The following is a 19,533-nucleotide window of genomic DNA, read 5'->3' as shown; positions in this document are numbered from 1 at the left end:
AACTCAAAAACAGCGCACTCTCAGAGCATTGAGGGCTCGGGGTGAGCATTAACATTATGAGACCTCCTTTGCCAGAAACAAGATATAAGAATAGGTTTTACCCTTTTAACTGGCACAAAAACTGACACCTTTATTCAAGGCATCATGTTTGCAATAACCACAACACAAGCAGTCAAAATGCAAACAAAAAAGACAACTCTGATAATAATATGCACTGTCCTTGAATTTGATTGGTCCACACCCGAGACAGCTTTTCTTAGAGCCTAGTCTCCATTGGTGTTGGACCAGAAGACGCCAAAAGGCGTACAACTCAAAAACAGCGCACTCTCAGAGCATTGAGGGCTCGGGGTGAGCATTAACATTATGAGACCTCCTTTGCCAGAAACAAGATATAAGAATAGGTTTTACCCTTTTAACTGGCACAAAAACTGACACCTTTATTCAAGGCATCATGTTTGCAATAACCACAACACAAGCAGTCAAAATGCAAACAAAAAAGACAACTCTGATAATAATATGCACTGTCCTTGAATTTGATTGGTCCACACCCGAGACAGCTTTTCTTAGAGCCTAGTCTCCATTGGTGTTGGACCAGAAGACGCCAAAAGGCGTACAACTCAAAAACAGCGCACTCTCAGAGCATTGAGGGCTCGGGGTGAGCATTAACATTATGAGACCTCCTTTGCCAGAAACAAGATATAAGAATAGGTTTTACCCTTTTAACTGGCACAAAAACTGACACCTTTATTCAAGGCATCATGTTTGCAATAACCACAACACAAGCAGTCAAAATGCAAACAAAAAAGACAACTCTGATAATAATATGCACTGTCCTTGAATTTGATTGGTCCACACCCGAGACAGCTTTTCTTAGGCCGAGGCAGTGCCGGGCCGTGCCGCGGCGACCGGGCAACGTTGGGCGGCGTCGGCGACAGCGTCGGTGGTGTCGTCGGCACCGGCGGCACCGGTGGCACCGGTGGCGCTGGCGGCGGCGTCGTCGCCGCCCCACGGCCGCTGCCGTCCGGTGACCGGCAGGGCGGTGCCGTGGCCGCTGGCGGCACCAGGAAGGGCGAGGGGTTGGTGGTGGTGATGCAGGAGAAGGGCGAGGAGGTGGATGAGAAGGGTGAGGAGGTGGTGATGGAGGAGAAGGGTGAGGAGGTGGAAGAGAAAAGTGAGGAGGAGGTGGTGATGGAGAAGGGCGAGGAGGTGGATGAGAATGGTGAGGAGGTGGATGAGAAGAGCGAGGAGGTGGAGGAGAAGAGTGAGGAGGTGGTGGCCTCCTCCTCCCACACCGTCATCAAGCGTCAGCGGAGCTACACGGGGAGGGGCAGCCATGTTTCCTTCCCACACTTGGAGCTGCAGAGAAAAAGGTACATACATACACACATACATACACACATATATACACATACATACACACATACATACACACATACATATATACACAACAACAACCGCCATTCGCCACTAAGTAGCGGTGACGTCACCACAACGCTTGTGCCAGGCTATGTGCACCCTGAGGCCACGTGAAGTGTCGAACGCCCTCTGGCAGGTCACGGGGCAGACCCAGGTGCCACGGGTCGACTGAGATGACTGGCTGATGCACCACCTATGCCCCCTACTGTGGCAACTTGCTGTGCTTTAGCCACCAGGCGCTCCGCTCGTTGTTGTGAGCGTCGTTCCTCCGCCCTCCGTTGTTGTTGGAGAGCGACTACCTCCAACTGCCCAGTAGCGTCCTTCACGAGCCTCCTCCACAGAGGCCGATCTTGACACCGCTGGTACCAGTCATTGGCAAGTCCACTCAGCTCCACGTCCTCCTGTACTGCATCACTCCATCTCTTCTCTAGCCCGTGCCGCGCCCGCTTAGCCCCCTCAATCCGGCTGAACAAAAGCTGTTTCGGCATGCGTTGGCTGGGCATGCGGGCTACATGACCCAGCCATCGCAGCCTTGCCCGCCGGAGGAGCTCACCGATGGGACCTTGCCCAGATCTTTCAAGGATTTGTGAGCTCCTCACACAATCCAGTCTGGTTAAACCCAGGATGGATCGTAGGCAGGCCAGCCTAAATGTTTCTAACCGGCGAAGATGTTCCATTAGGGGGATCCACGTTTCGCAAGCGTAGAGAAGGGAGGGAATGACCGTGGCCGAGAAAACCTGAAGCTTAGTGCGGAGCGACAGACCAGGTAGCTTCCACACAGCGTTACGTAACCGATGAAAAGATATTGCCGTTCGACTGATTCGGAGTGAGACCTCTGCTGTTAAACCAGAACCGGGCATGAGCACACTGCCAAAGTATGGGAAACTCTCCACTCTCTCCACAACTGCCCTATCACCCATTGGGAGCTATGGGGGTGGAGTGTCCGATGGTACAAAATACCCAGGCAGGTGCTTAGTTTTGGTGGGGCTGATGGTAAGGCCCCACCTCTTAGTGGCACACTCCAGGTTCAGCAGCAGCGTCTCCAACTCCTCCTCTGAGTGAGGAGCAATTACCAGATCATCGACATACATAACGTGGTTGAGCAATAGGGAGCAATCCCTTGACCGCACCCGGGCATCGATCTGCCTCCTATTGTATCTGTACCAAGTGGAAATTCCTCCGGTACAGCTATTGAAGGGCTTCAAGAACTACGTGGTCAAAATAGATGTTAAATAATGTGGGAGCCAGAGGACATCCCTGTCGCACCCCAAGGTGGACAGGGAATGGCTCTGACTCCCGGCCACGTAGTTTTACCCGGGCCTGCCCACCATCATGAAGGTCCTTAATGATCGTGAGCAGAGGGTCAGGGACTCCAAAAACACGAAGAACAACCCAGAGCCCAGGCCTACTGATGGTATTATAGGCCTTGACCAGGTCAATAAAGCAGAGATGTAAGTCTTGTAGGATTTCCCTATACATCTGCTGTAGCAGACGGACAAAATATGGCATCTGTGCAGGACCGCCTTCTGCTGAAACTGCATTGGGGCTCCGCAAGCCTCTCCTCAGCGTGCCTAGCAAGTTAATGTTGAATAATCCTTGCCAGGACCTTTCCCGGCACACTGGGGAGTTAGATGCCCCTGTAATTGTTACAGTCTGTGCAGTCCCCCTTCTTAAAGAGGGGGACCACCAGGGCATCCTTCCAATACTGCAGAACCCGTCCAGTGGTCCAGACTGTTGTTATGATGTCATATAGGGCAGTCTGTGCACAAACGCCACCCTCCCTCAGAATTTCGCTTGGGAGATCATCTCTGCCTGCTGCCTTTCCTGGTCTCAGACTCTGGATCGCCCTCAGTACTTCCTCAACGAATGTCACTTCAGCCAGCCACTCCCAGGGGGTGACTTCCTCCAATATTTGAGGCACCGCATACTCAGCAGGGTCATCCCCATTTTGTGCCACGTTGTTTTCCTGGCTGAGGGATTTCCCCTCCCCCAGGACCTCACAGAAATGCTCTGCAAATCTGTTCCTGGGGGTCAGAGATTGGATCACCGTTCTTTCCCCTAATGATGGAATTAAAGAGCAATTTGTGATCGCGGGCCACTTACGCAGACTCCATTTCCTCAGCAATGCGCGACCACCACCCATCATTGCCTCAAGGCTCTCCGAACCTCCGAGTGAAAGCTGCGGTAAGCCTCCTCATTCTCCGATGTGGGATGCTGTAGCCGATGAGAGTGGGCCTGTCGCTTTTTCTCAGCCAGCCTGAACACCTCCTCTGTCAGCCAGGGTCTCTGGGGAGGTCTGGACCGCGTACCCAAAGCAGCCATTGCAGCTGCATGACCCACAGTCCTAAACCTCGCCCATTTACCCTCAACATCAGGAGGAGTGGGGGTCGATGCCAACCCCAGCTGCAAGTGATGATGAAATTCTCGCTTGCAACTTTCATCAGCTCGCTGAGACCAGGCGTCACCCTGTCATTACACACACATACACACATATACATACACACATACACACACATAAACATACATATGTCTCTGTGTGGTGATGTCTATGGGTCTCTGTGTGGTGAGTGCCACTGTGGGTGAATGTTGTCAATGTGGTTACCCACAGCCCCGTCTTCGGCCGAGGAATGTGGTTGAAGAAACAAAGACGCACTTGGGGGCTACTGTCCGGCTCTAAGGTCTGTGTGTGTGTGTGTACGTGTGTGTGTACGTGTGTGTGTGTACGTGTGTGTGTGTGTGTATACGTGTGTGTGTACGTGTGTGTACGTGTGTGTACGTGTGTAGGGAGCAGTAGTGTAGCGTTTAGTGCCACACTGCACTATGAACCCGGCGAACTGGATTCAATTATCTGAACCGGTCCTGGGCCTCGCCTAGGTATACTCAGCCTCAAATGAGTACCTGGTGCAGTGTAGTAAACATCGCCACTCGGGATACAAAGGCGGTCGGGCGTGGTGCTGGCCACCCACCCCCTCGTGTACCGTTCCGGCCTTCATAGGTGCTCGCTAACAGCACTTGCCCCTACATTCTATTAAGGCTATAATAGGGAATCTTTGTCTTTGTGTGACCATGTGTGTGTGTAGGTGTGTGTACGTGTGTACGTGTGTGTGTACGTTTGTATGTGTACGTGTGTATGTGTGTGTGTACGTGTGTGTGTGTGCAGAGATTGTCTCTGGAATCGTACGTCTGGAAAACGGTCTACGAAGACAACGAAACCGATGACGACTTTCCAAGCACACAGACTCAGTGACACACAAACGCAGAGACACAGACACACACAGAGACACAGACACACACAGAGACACATAGACACACACACAGAGACACACACAGACACATAGACACACACACAGAGACACAGACACACACAGAGACACATAGACACACACAGAGACACATAGACACAAACGCAGAGACACAGACACACACAGAGAAACATAGACACACACACGCAGACCCATAGATACACACACAGACACTCATAGACACACAGACACATAGACACACACAGAGACACATAGACACACACAGAAACACATAGACACACACACAGAGACACACACAGACACATAGGCAAAGACAAAGACAAAGATCCCCCATATAGCCTGTAACAGACTGTAGGGGCAAGTGCTGTTAGCGAGCACCTATGAAGGCCGGAACGGTACACAAGGGGGTGGGTGGCCAGCACCACGCCCGACCGCCTTTGTCTCCCTAGTGGCGATGTTTACACACCGCACCAGGTACTCATTTGAGGCTGAGTCGACCTAGGGGAGGCCCGGGACCGGTTCAGATAATCGTCACTGGTGTTGGCCGTGAGCGCGAATCGAACCCGGGTCGCCAGGTTCATAGCGCAGCGCGCTAACCGCTACACTATCGCTCCCCAGAGACACAGACACACACACAGAGACACATAGACACACACATAGACACAAACGCAGAGACACAGACACACACAGAGAAACATAGACACACACGCAGACACATAGATACACACACAGACACATAGACACACACACGCAGACACATAGGCACACACACGCAGACACATAGATACACACACAGACACATAGACACATGGACACACACGCAGACACATAGATACAGACACATAGACACATGAACACACACGTAGAGACACATAGACACACACACAGAGACACATAGACACACACAGACACACATAGACACACGCATAGACACACACAAAGACGCATAGACACACACAAAGACATGGACACACACAGAGACATAGACACACACGCAGACACACACACATAGACACACACACAGAGACACATAGACACACACAGACACACATAGACACACGCATAGACACACACAAAGACGCATAGACACACACAAAGACATGGACACACACAGAGACATAGACACACACGCAGACACACACACATAGACACACACACAGACACATAGACACACAGACACATAGACACACAGACAAATAGACACACGCAGAGACACATAGACACGAAAATACACAGACACACACGCAAAGACACATAGACACACACAAAGACATGGACACACACAGAGACATAGACACACACGCAGACACACACACATAGACACACACACATAGACACACACACAGACACATAGACACACAGACACATAGACACACAGACACACAGACACACACAGACAGACACATAGACAGACACATGGACAAACACGTAGAGACACATCGACACACAGACACACATAGACACACACACAGACACATAGACACAGAGACACATAGACACACACACGCAGAGACACATAGACACACAGACACAGACAGACACATAGACACACACAGATACACACACACATAGAAACACACACACACATAGACACACACACAGACACATACAGACACAGTCACACACACAGAGACACAGACACACACACAGACAGAGGCGTGTGTCTGTGTGTGTGTCTGCCAGGATGAGTAAAAAAAAGGTGTCTCGATAAAAAGATGACCGATAAAAGTGTTTTGAAGTTATATCCGTTGACTTGTGAACCGAATAAATCCTGTGTTCTTCACACACTGAGTCTTGTCATCGTTTTTCTTTTCTTACCTATAAAAGGCATTTTTTTCTGTGTATCCATCCGTCTGTCTCTGTGTGGACGCACACTTGCTCGCGAACCGTGGAGTTTACTTTTAAAAAAAGTAGCCGGGTACCACGCAGTAAGCCCCGTGGTGAGCCAGCACCATTCCGTTTTCCCATCCGTAAACTTTAAAAGTTGTTAAATTAACAATTTAGTGCTATTTCGCATTATTTAAGTATTTCCTTGTGCCGCTAAAGCTGCCCGGGGGTTGCCCCTAGCAACGCTCGTGCGTCATCGGTGGAGGGTGGGGGGGGATTTCTCATTCGCGTTCAAAATGGTTTTACTTAACTTGATTCCTCTGTCGTGGTCAAATGTCGTGATAAAAATTTCGTCCACTTCCCGTCGTCTAATCAATTCCACATTTTGCACACGGTACTCAGATCCGGTGACAATGCATGTCTGTATAAAAATCGGCATCAATTAATTAATTGGCTCCCTTAAAGCGATTAACATTTTGTATGGACGCCTTATTATTCATATATATTTGTGTGTAGGTCAAAAACGCCACGGTCCCTAAACTGTGGAATCGCCTCGCCTGCTCCGTGTGAATGAGTTACGGGCACCCTCACTCCACACAAACAAAAGTTGTACATTGAAGATTGATTTATAAAATAACCAATTAATTCAAGTAAGCGTTGATGTGTGAGCAGGCGCCGCATCATTGACGTACTTCTCGACGGTGAGTTGAACGAAGTTGTGACAAAAAAGTTATTAAACTTCATTCCTCTGTTTGATGTCGTGGTCAAATCTTGTACTCAAGATGTCGTCCACTTCCCGTTGTCCAATCGAGTTCTTTACTTTTTAGTGCACTTTAAAATAAAACCGTTTTTAAAAGGAGTTTTTCACTATTCAAAAGCCACCACAACCATTTCAATGCTACGAAGCTTGGGCAATTATAATTGAGTTAATAAACATTCTTGTCATAACCATTCTTGTATTACTATCCGAGTGTCTACCCTTAATTAACTCCTGTCTGGTTCTCATGAACTAACCAAAGCAGCATTACATTTGTGTGAACAGGGCTGAGGGTTCAGAGCATATACATTCTAATCTCAAATCATCAGTGACGTCAATAACTGGAACAGAAGAGTATTCTTGGTTTTTTCGGTAAAGTCACCTCGTAGAAGGGAAACAATAAAATAATAAAAATATAAAACAATAAAATTCTCACGACGTTTCGACTGAAACACAAGAAGCAATCATCAGGTGTGAAAACCACAGCAAGAAAATTTCAAAAAAATTATTGCTGTGGTTTTCACACCAGAAAATTTGAAAAAAAATATTGCTGTGGTTTTCACACCTGATGATGATTGCTTCTTGTGTTGCAGTCGAAACGTGAGAATTTTATTGTTTTATATTTTTATTATTTTATTGTTTCCCTTCTACGTGGTGACTTTACCGAAAGAACCAAGAATATGAATCCCTGCAGTCACGAAAGCTTTAAATCGAAAAATGGAACAGATGTGTTATATTATCTTGTCTTTGTGAAACACAGATAAAAAGAGGCCTTCAACATTGATTGTGCCTTTGTACCGACAGTTGCTGAGTAGTCCAGTGCCATCACCATCAGAATCCACGGTCAATCCACTGCTGGATGAGGTTCTCAAAACGCTCTCACCATCTCCCGAGATCCCGAAAAGTATTAATCCACCCAGTACCTGCAGGTGATACTCATCAGCTGATAACATCCCGTCGTCTCGATGGGCATTCTATTGGCCGCATTCCATTCCTTGGCTGTCATTCCATCACTATCCTCAACCAACCATCAGCCAACATTCTATAACAGAATTCAACTAAGGGGAGAGTATTTTAAAGGATGCGATTAATTCACCCACCCATGGGATACGGGTCCATAATAGCAAATCATTACAGTCGCAGGCGCACGGCAAATTTAAACGATGGAGACACTACAGCACGCCGTCGATTTGCGGTGCGACAATGCAATTAACTGAGCTCGATTTTTCGATTTAAAGCTTTCGTGACTGCAAGGATTCATCTTCTTTGGTTCTTTCGGTAAAGTCACGTAGGTAAAAAATAAAACAACAAAAATCACGACGTTTTGGCCACACCTGATGAAGGCCGCTTGTGTTGTGGCCGAAACGTGATTTTTGTTGTTTTATTTTTTACCTACGTGACTTTACCGAATAGAACCAAAGAGTATAGCCCTGTGAGCCATCCGGCTCGTGAATCGGAGTGCAACCACATCAAACAAAAAAACAAAAACACGAACAAGAAAAACATCTTACAGTGACTACTTTGTGTTGACTGTGCAAAACAGAAAATCCATGGAGAAAAAAAACCAGCAAAAATATTCCTGACAAAAAATCACCGTACACCACCAACGCTGTGTGCAAAAAAATCCCAGTGGGATGCAAGTCAAACAACAACAACAATGACCACAAAAACTTAGATTAAGGCCATTAGTACTACAACAAAACACACATGTCCAACGAGGTTGTTGTCGTGTGTGTGTGTATGCAGGGGTGTATTACCACTCGGGAGACAAAGGCGGCCGGCCGTGGTGCTGGCCGCCCACCCCCTCGTGTGATGTGCCGGCCTTCATCGGCGCCACTCGATAACGGCACCTCCCCCTAAAGTCTGTTAATGCTGTACAAGGGATACTTGTGTGTATCTATTATGGGGGGAGTGGTGGTTGCAGTAGCGAGACAACTGCACGATGTACCCCAGCTACCCCAGTTACATTCCCGGCCACGGCTAACACGAGTGAGGGATTCTGTTCGTCCCGGTCCTGGGTCTCCCCTGGGTCTACTCGGCATGGGGAGACAAAGGCGGCAACCGGGAACGGAGTTGGCCACGCCACCCTACCGTGCGCCGCGCGGGCCTTGAGAATCGCCGCCCACCCAGCAGCACGTCCCACCGGCCAATCGAGTCTGGGGCCTGCAGGCGGGGGAGACGCGGTGGCTGTGGTAAGGGCTGACCCCGGTGTCTTGTGCGCATGGCCAGGATTTGCATATACCACGATCCAGAGGCGGAGCCGGGGGGGGGGGGGGTGACAGGGGGGGTGACATTCTGCGTGTAAGTGCACGCCACTCTTGTCTGGCGAACTCTGTGCCAACTGCAATGTCAGAGCGTGTCGCCAACCGATGGCGTCCGGTTCAACAGCCCGACTCTAAATCATTCTTGAAATTAACATTTGTTGAATGTCACCCCAGCCTGAAAATCCTGGCTCCGCCCCTGCCACGATCGCTACCCGCCGAGCTTAAAGGTCAAGAAGGAATTGGCTGGAGGCCCTGTCAGGAAGGGCAGATTGTGTAGCATGACGGGAGGGTGGGGTGGCTGTGGGGGATGACAGGGTGCAAGTGGTCGCGTCACCGCCCCCGTTGGGTCGTCAAAGACATAATCAAGTGACATTCTCTCTTGGTTAGTTTTAGTTTCATTTATTTTGGTATAGCCCTGTGAGCCATTCGGCTCTTGAATCGGGTGCAACCACAACAAACAAAAACACGAACAAGAAAACATCTTAAAGTGACTTTGTGTGACTGTGCAAACAGAAAATCCAGGAAAAAAAACATCTAAATATTCCTGAAATAGCACCGTACACCACCAACGCTGCGTGCAAAAATCCTAATGGGATGCAAGTCAAACAACAACAACAACAAGAAAACTAAGATTAAGGCCATCAGTCTAACAAGGCCCGCGTGTCATTGGAACACACGGGCCGTCACGGATACACGATTGTGTTGCCGTCACGTGACACGTCCAGCACAGTCACGTTGCAGCCCCGTGTCATGCCATTAACAAGAAAGCAACACGTCACACGATTGTGTCACTGCCACACTGCCGATGCAGCGTCACCAAATAACGAGCAATTACATGTCGTAGAATCCATTGTAGCGTGATCCCTGGACGAATTGCGCATTATTAATGTCAATTATTTTTTATTACAATTCCCCCATTGTAATAAGATGGTTTTTTGGGTTCTTTTTTTTGTTTTTGTGTTTGTTGATGGCTCACAGGGCTACACCAAATAAACTGAACTGAACTTAGTAATAGGTTTTTACCCTTTTATCTGGCACCAAAACTGACACCTTTATACAAGGGGATCATGTTTGCAATAACCACAACACAAGCAGTCAAAATGCAAACAAAACAGACAACTCTGATAATGACATTGGCACTGTCCTTGAAGTTGATTGGTCCACACCCGAGACGGCATTTCTTAGAGCCCAGTCTCCACTAGCGTTGGACCAGACGACACCAAAAGGCGTATCTTGCTCCTGGCAAAGGAGGTCTCGTAATGAACTGAACTTAACCCGTGTCTACGCTCCTGGCCTTCAACACGGCGACACAAACCGGCGTCCCGCGCGGTGCAGGATACTCGCTGAAACCTCGCGCATCGTGCGGCGTGGGGAGGCCTTCGTCCAGCAGCGGAGTGGAAGAGCAGCTGTCCGTGTGCGCAATGGGAACCGTCATGAGACTGGGACGCTCATGGAGCTTTGTTTTCAAGGAGTCTTTCGTTAAAGCCAGACGCCTGTTTGAGCGATGAGCTCCTGCAGGCATATTGCCACGTGACGTTGGCGCTGATGTTACGTAGGCCAGGCGGTATTCATAATGTTTGGGATGCTTTCAATCGGCAACCCAAGCAATCGGGATGGCGAGATTAATCTTCTTGGTTCTGTCGGTAAAGTCACGTAGAATGGGAATCAAATAATAAAAATTAAACATAATAACTAAAGCGCTGTCTTCCCGACAGTTGTTTCTTCACCTGAGGAAGGCTACTTGTGTTGTGGCCGAAACATCGTGAGAATTTTATTATGTTTTATTTTTATTACTTTATTATTTTACTTCCATTCTACGTGGTGACTTTACCGAAAGAACCAAGAAGATGAATTCCTGCAGTCACGAAAGCTTTAAAAAGGCAAGATTAATGTTTAGTTTTTGGCTGCTACAAATTTGCACGTACAATCTTAATTCGTTGAGCTTTAATTTGAGATAGCAAGGTCGCTTCTGAAATAGAGCTATATAGCTCACTGGGCCTTACCTGGTAAAATAATAAATAGTTGTAATAGTTTAATTGTAATGTACCATCCAAGGTTGGCATGCTTATATATATGTGTGTGATATAACCTGTCTTTGGTACATTAGCACTGGGATGATTGGCTGCCACCGTGTTCTAAACTTGTATTTACTACTGCACTTGTAATGACTATCGATCTATGACTTAAAGTTCTCGCTTTTAAACTCCTGGGAATTTGATTGGACAAGCACACACACACATCTCATTTTCATTATTTCCTTTTGGGAGTACAAATCTGCTCTGGAGCTGATTTGTTCATACGTCAGAGGTATTCCTGTGAGTTCCAAAAGCGTTCTGGTTCCATACACCTGCAAATGGGATTAGAAGAACCAAACATTGGCAAGAGAGGAAGGGCGGAGGTCAAGTAGAGAATTAAACAAATATATGTTGCGGCTAAGGTTGGGGGTGTTAATACTTAAGCTCTGTCTGTCTGTAACTTGGGCTCACAATTGTTCTCATCAATATGATCCAATACGCGTACAACTTTAGTTTTAACTTGCGTTACTAGAGACTTGCCCAAAAAGAAAACGAGACAAATTGACCAAAGGGTTTCCCAAAACGTTTTCTGGCCAAGGTGATGACGTCAGAAAGCATGACGTCGTGTGACGTCATCTCATCGTCAAACTTAGAAGGCGATGCCATTGAATCATCACGTTCGTTACGTACGAAGCATCACATTAATCACGCGTCAGTAATCACAGGGAAAAAAAACAGTTCTAAATAATCGTTGTTTTTTATCGGTAAAGTCACGTATAAATAAGAAATAATAAAATAACATTATAGCGTACGACGTTTCGGTTGCAACACAAGCAGCCATCATCAGGTACAGAAGAGCTACATTTAAGAGAGAGGGGAAACACATAACCCTAGATGTATACACAGACACCCAAGTAGGGGGAACTAACACCGACACAATAGGGGACACAGAGAGAGAAGCATACCAAACAGAGTTTAGCAGAATTTGGAAACCAAATAAAGCAACACAGACGGTCGGTCAAAACACAATTAACGCATAGCCTGGTTGATGACGTTATTTCAAAGATTGCTAAATTGCAAGTTAAGTATGAAATTTAAGATACAGACGGCACACACAGACATAGACACACATAAACTCTGTTTGGTATGCTTCTCTCTCTGTGTCCCCTATTGTATGTGTTAGTTCCCCCTACTTGGGTGTCTGTGTATACATCTGGGGTTATGTGTTTCCCCTCTCTCTTAAATTTATCTCTTCTGTACCTGATGATGGCTGCTTGTGTTGCAACCGAAACGTCGTACACTATTATGTTATTTTATTATTTCTTCTTTATACGTGACTTTACCGAAAAAAACAAAGATTAAGTCCTGCAGTCACAAAAGCTTTGAACCAAGTTTAGTTCTAAAGAAATACAATTTTAAATCCAGATGATTTAAAATCGCATAGCTCCAGTGGCTTCCTAATATCGGAAGGAAGAGCGTTCCAGACGGCCGCGGCAGCGCATCTGAGAGTGTGCGATGCAGTGGCCGTCCTTGTTCGATGGCCGGACGTGGTGGATCCAAGCCAAAAATGTTGCGTTGCTACGTTTGATTTTATACATGGTAGGTTAAATTCGTGGCAATATCCTCAAATAACATTAACATGTGAAATGTTATAAATGTGTTGAACTATCAAACATATGCGCCATTTCAATTGTTTACTGCTTGTGACATTTGAATCCACAATGATATAACGCACGCAGCTATTTTGCCAGTCTAATCGTGGGTCGGGTCGGGTGTGCGATTGATGTCTCTGGTCTGGCGGGCACAGACCACGTGCAGCGAAACGCCGTACACTCAGTGGTGACCACCTGGCTACCTACACTAGTCACGTGATAACTAGTGTAGCTAGCGTGGTGGTCACCACCTGGCTAGCTACACCAGTCACGTGATAACTAGTGTAGCTAGCCTGGTGGTCACCACCTGGCTAGATACACCAGTCACGTGGTAACTAGTGTAGCTAGCCTGGTGGTCACCACCTGGCTAGATACACCAGTCACATGATAACTAGTGTAGCTAGCCTGGTGGTCACCACCTGGCTAGCTACACTAGTCACGTGTCTCTGGTCTGGCGGGCACGGACCACGTGCAGTGAAACGCCGTACACTCAGTGTTGCTGTGCCTCATCAGTTAGAGTTTTTAATTTCCGCCAACAAACCGCGTCAAATATATCCTCAGCTATCAACAACAAATTAAATACGTCATTTTATATTTTCCTCTCTCTCTCTCTCTCGAAAAACGAACCGTATTCCAAATATGTGCACGCAATACACGTTCGCGAAAATCAAACACGCATGAACAAATATGAAATATCGCAACAAATATCGTGACACACCGCGATGAATTGACCTGCAAGACTTGTGGGAGGGGGGGGGACCTCCCTTGCAGTTTGCAGCGGCACGGCTGAGACGCTTGACTGGGAGGTACTCACTTGATGACTCCCACTAGCAAAGAAACCTCGTGTGCAATGTATCTGATGCATCGGGAATTAACGTAGCGTTAGCCCGGCCAACAAAAGACGCAGATCCCCCCCGTGGTAACCTTTAACAGACTGTTGGGGCAAGTGCCCGTTAGCGAGCACCTCGGAAGCAGAATGTTTATTTACACTGGAGAAATCCGATGAGCTATGAAGCTCTTTTTCACAGATGTCCAGTAGGCGCACGGGGTGAGAACGTTAAAACAACACAAAGTAGAACACGTGATGGTAGTGCAAAGTACACAAATGGTAAATAAATCGCCCAAACACACACACGCACGCAACTAAGCCATCCCCATCCTACTAGGCAAAGCCCAGTGAGCTGCTATTAACTTATTTTTCAGAAGCGATTTGGCCTATGAGGGTCGACTGACTGAGATGACTGGCCAATGCACCGCCATTGCCCCCCAACTACACACACACACTGTGTGTACGTACACACACACACTGTACACACAATGATGTCTACGTTGTTGTTGCTGAGTTCACGCACCCAAGGGAGGGGGCAATGGAAAATGAATCTAAATCAACTTAAATTGCATCCCCGCTCTGTGACATCACCACTCAGCATGACCTCATCGGCATGAAGTGCCAGCAAGAGGTGTACCTCGCTAGTGACGTGATTTCACCAAGGTATTCACACTCCCCCAACCCCGTCCACAGCGCTCTTGAGCATGACTTCACCTCCGCTTGGGTCACTGCCGATATCAATCCAGTGGCAATCCTTATTTGGGCAAAGCTACGCCCAGTAACTTGCGGTTCATTAACATAATGTATCTGTTGAAGCCGTCGAGAGTTTATTGCGACGGGTTCAGCAGCCACGCCCCATCTGTCGACATTTGGCCCGGAATCATTAACATAATTTATTCAGTTACAGAGCAGCTCATTGTGGGAGGGGCGTGTCTCTTACCCCGGAAGTGACGTCATGTTACCTGCTTACACGCGTTACGTAGCGAGGTAACAGGAGGCTGCCGATCTGCGCTTGCACTGAAATCCGAGGTGAGAAATTCTCATGGTGGTCGTGGTTGTTGTTGTTTACCAAGGTAGAGCCTCGCTCTCTCTCTCGTAGGGATGTCAGTTGAGTAGCAGCGAGCATGGGAATCGATGTCCAGGTTGGAACTTTACAACGCGGGGCCTAGCCACGCGGGGCCTTGCCTCCTGCCCTCGCCTGATTGCATTTACTTTAATTATCTCGCTTAAGTTTAATTTGTCTTCACCCGGCTCGCCACTTTGTAACTTTGTTTTATTGTAAATATTCACTCAATTTTTATTTTTTTCACCAGGCCAAGCCCGCTTGAGCTGCTATACCGCTCTTGTTATCAGAAGCGACCTGCCCACAACAACACAAGGTGAGGCTTTGTCAACGTGTGTGAATGTTTTGACTTAAAACTTTGGTGACTGCTGGAATTAATATTCTTGGTTCTTTCGGTAAAGTCACGTAGATAGAAAATAAAATTAAAATAACAGATATATACTTTTTTACAATGAAGCAAAACACCCCACAACGTTTCTATGGCAACATTAATGTTGAAGATGCGAGGGCTTACAGGAATATTTATGACATTTGCCCACTCATTGCGTGCCATGACAGTGCTGTTTGCACAGTCACACATAGTCACTGTAAGATGATTTTCTTGGTCGTGGTTTTGTTTTTTTGCTTGTTGTGGTTGCACCCGATTCAAGAGCCGAATGGCTCACGGGACTATAACCAAAATAAATAAAACTGAAAATCAAAAAACTGAAACCGTGTGATGAATTTGGGAAAGCTTTTCACTGCATCTCCAAATATATATGAAAGGCAAAGTTGTGATTGTGTGTGTTGTCTGTTCAAAATGTTTAGCGTACTTCCCGACATGCAACAAACTGGAAATTTGCCATGTGGGTGCTTTACAGACTATACACCATGCAAACATTTTACAAATACACTTTTAGTTTATTTTTTAAGGGGGGGGGGGAGCTCAATAATGTATAGATTTTTTGCACGGCAAGTGACCTGTGACTTCAAATCTGTCACGTGACCCTCGCATGTGGAAGCATCACGCATTGTAGTGTAGCTGTTAGCGTTGTCTGTGTCTGTCTGTGTGTGTGAGTGTGTCTGTGTGTGTATCTGTCTGTGTGTGTGTAAGCGTAACGCATTGTAGTGTATCGGTTAGCGCTACGCCGCGCTACGAACCCGGCGACCCGAGTTCGATTCCCGCTTACGGCCACCACCAGTGATGATTATTTGAACCGCTTCTGGGCCTCCCCTAGGTCGACTCAGCCTCAAACGAGTAACTGTTGTGGTGTGAACATCGCCACTGGGGAGACAAAGGCGGCCGGACGTGGTGGATCCAAGTCCCGGGCGAAGCCGGATAGTACAGCTAGTCGTGAATACATGAATGAATATAGACGTGTAAGTCACGTGTGACTGTATATATTAATTCCTCCATGGCTTGATACTGACGTGTAGATGGTGTGGATATTCTTATTTTCTGTCTGCAGCTGACGCTGGTCTGATGGAGCAAAGGGCCTCAGCACAGCAGCTCGGTACGACAATTCAACAATGCGACCGGCGTGCATACAGCACGGATAAGACTGGAAATTTGACACAGCACCAGAGAACTCGCACAGGAGGGAAACCCTTAAAGTGCAGTGTGTGTGACAAGGCATTTTCAAGGTCATCTACTCTTAAAATACACCAGAGAACACACACGGGAGAGAAACCCTTCAGGTGCAGTGTGTGTGGGAAGGCATTTTCAGATTCATCTACTCTTAAAAAACACCAGAGAACACACACGGGAGAGAAACCCTTCAAGTGCAGTGTGTGTGGGAAGGCATTTTCAGATTCATTTGCTCTTAAAATACACCAGAGAACACACACGGGAGAGAAACCCTTCAAGTGCAATGTGTGTGGGAAGGCATTTTCAGATTCATCTCATCTTCAAAGACACCAGAGAACACACACGGGAGAGAAACCCTTCAAGTGCACTGTGTGTGACAAGGCATTTGCATGGTCATCAGTTCTTGAGACCCACCAGAGAACACACACAGGAGAGAAACCCTTCAAGTGCACTGTGTGTGGGAAGGCATTTTCACAGTCATCTACTCTTAAAACACACCAGAGAACACACACGGGAGAGAAACCCTTCAGGTGCAGTGTGTGTGGGAAGGCATTTTCAGATTCATCTACTCTTAAAAAACATCAGAGAACACACACGGGAGAGAAACCCTTTAAGTGCAGTGTGTGTGGGAAGGCATTTTCAGATTCATTTGCTCTTAAAACACACCAGAGAACACACACGGGAGAGAAACCCTTCAAGTGCAATGTGTGTTGGAAGGCATTTTCAGATTCATCTCATCTTCAAAGACACCAGAGAACACACACGGGAGAGAAACCCTTCAAGTGCAGTGTGTGTGGGAAGACATTTTCAGATTCATTTGCTCTTAAAACACACGAGAGAACACACGGGAGAGAAACCCTTCAAGTGCAGTGTGTGTGAAGACATTTTCACAGTCATTTGCTCTTAAAAAACACCAGAGAACACACACGGTAGAGAAACCCTTCAAATGCACTGTGTGTGGGAAGACTTTTTCAGATTCATCTACTCTTAAAACACACCAGAGAACACACACAGGAGAGAAACCCTTCAGGTGCAGTGTGTGTGGGAAGGCATTTTGAGGTCCATTTGCTCTTAAAACACACCAGAGAACAGACACGGGAGAGAAACCCTTCAAGTGCAGTGTGTGTGGAAAGCCATTTTCAGATTCATTTACTCTTAAAATACACCAGAGAACACACACGGGAGAGAAACCCTTCAGGTGCAGTGTATGTGGGAAGACATTTTCATGGTCATCTGCTCTTAAAACACACCAGAGAACACACACGGGAGAGAAACCCTTCAGGTGCAGTGTGTGTCGGAAGACATTTTCAGGTTCATTTGCTCTTAAAACACACCAGAGAACACACATGGGAGAGAAACCCTTCAAGTGCAGTGTGTGCGGGAAGGCATTTGCACATTCATCAAATCTTCAAGTACACCAGAGAACACAGAAGCATCAGAAGATCCACAAGGAGTGGCGTCTGAAATCAGCTTGTGAAAGTCAAAGTGCCGCAATGAGCCCATCCCTCATGAAACACGAACCGGAAGAAAATCCCAGCTTGGACACTTTTAAAGGTATCGAGGTGAAATATGAAGAGGTGATGGTGAAATGTGAAGAAGTGATGGTGAAGAGCGAAGAAGTGAAGGTGAAATGTGAAGAGGTGATGGTGAAGAGGGAAGAAGTGAAGGTAAAATGTGAAGATGAAGATTCAACTCCAAAATGGGACCTTCACATCGATGGAGGCAACGTGAAGCAGGAGTAGAATTCTGACTGTGAGGCAGAGCGAGGCAACTCCCAGCAGTTTGTGGAAGTGGAGGTGTGGGTGGACTTCCTCCGAGACAATCCAAAGTCAAGTGGAGACCCGGTAGATGTGTAAGCCAGAGACGATGTCGCTCCAATAGATGCACCTTTGTCATAGGCCTTTAATGACAAGAATGTGAAGTTGAACACTCATTTCCTAGGTTCAACCTGCAGACTAAGGGCGGCCAGTCTTTGTAGACCTGTGGGTTGGGTAGATCTCTAACCAGGAGCGAGAGACAATAAGCCCCCAAGCATTCACTATGTTATAATAATTGCATTTACACGGTGCTTTATCGCCTCGGCAACTCGGAGTTTTGTATCGTACCTCGTCTGAAACACTCGAAGAGCATCCCCAAGTAGCAGCTGCCCCGGTGTGGCACAAGGTGGTGGCCCTGCACCGGCCTGCATGTGGACAAGAGCATGTCAGTAGGGGGCGATGATTGATGCGTCATCTCAGTTGTGTAGTTTGTAGGCAATCTTGATTCGAAGCTTTCGTGACTGCAGGAATCCACACTGTTGAGTTATTTCGGTAAAGTCACCACGTGGGTAGAAACATAACAGATCACGGCGTTTAGATCACAACACAAGCAATCGTCATCAGGTGGGACAACCACAGCAAGAGAAACTGCTGAAGTAGGCGCCTACACCAGCAGTTTCTTCTTCCTGCTGCTGTGCTTGTCCCACCTGATGACGATTGCTTGTGTTGCCATCGAAACTCCGTGATCTATTATTTGTAGCGTAATGTTTAGAATTTGCTGCATTTTGACCCAGACGCCAGCATGCAACGGCCTACTCGTTTTGAATGACGCAACAATAGTACGTTGTACATACACGGTTAAGCAGACAGTGCGTATTTGTAAAATAACTTCTTGTTAATACGATGTAACGTGATGCAGTCAACTTTGCTGCAGTAATTCAATGTTGTAATATGCCCGCCAATGATTTAGAATTAATACTTGTCTGATTGTGCGCGTGCATGTAACATTTTGTCTGAGGGTCACACATTGAATAAGTGATGTTAGGACAAAGTGTGTGTGTGTGTTTTTTGGAAGTAACCTGTACAGAGAAGTCAGGTGAGACCCGTTGTTCTTGTGATACAG

General features: G+C 47.1%; 1 protein-coding gene and 1 long non-coding RNA gene across 2 annotated transcripts; both read left to right on the top strand.

The window, feature by feature from the left end:
- The first annotated feature begins 1,240 nt into the window (after positions 1–1,240).
- Positions 1,241–4,743, top strand: LOC142915945 (uncharacterized). The gene is made up of 3 exons (XR_012936164.1): positions 1,241–1,370; positions 4,025–4,094; positions 4,577–4,743. It is a non-coding gene; the product is annotated as an uncharacterized LOC142915945 (long non-coding RNA).
- An 11,768-nt stretch (positions 4,744–16,511) lies between these two features.
- Positions 16,512–18,060, top strand: LOC142915915 (uncharacterized). The gene has a single exon (XM_076061541.1). It carries the CDS (start codon positions 16,549–16,551, stop codon positions 17,530–17,532), a length of 984 nt encoding a protein of 327 aa, XP_075917656.1. The 5' UTR covers positions 16,512–16,548; the 3' UTR covers positions 17,533–18,060.
- The last annotated feature ends 1,473 nt before the right edge of the window (positions 18,061–19,533 follow it).

The sequence above is a fragment of the Petromyzon marinus genome, unplaced genomic scaffold (genome assembly GCF_048934315.1).
Source record: "Petromyzon marinus isolate PM22_M1 ecotype Great Lakes invasive population unplaced genomic scaffold, UKy_Petmar_22M1.pri1.0 PM_G_Scaffold_37, whole genome shotgun sequence".
NCBI classification, from domain to species: Eukaryota; Metazoa; Chordata; class Hyperoartia; order Petromyzontiformes; family Petromyzontidae; genus Petromyzon; species Petromyzon marinus.
This window is presented reverse-complemented; position numbering and strand designations above follow the sequence as displayed.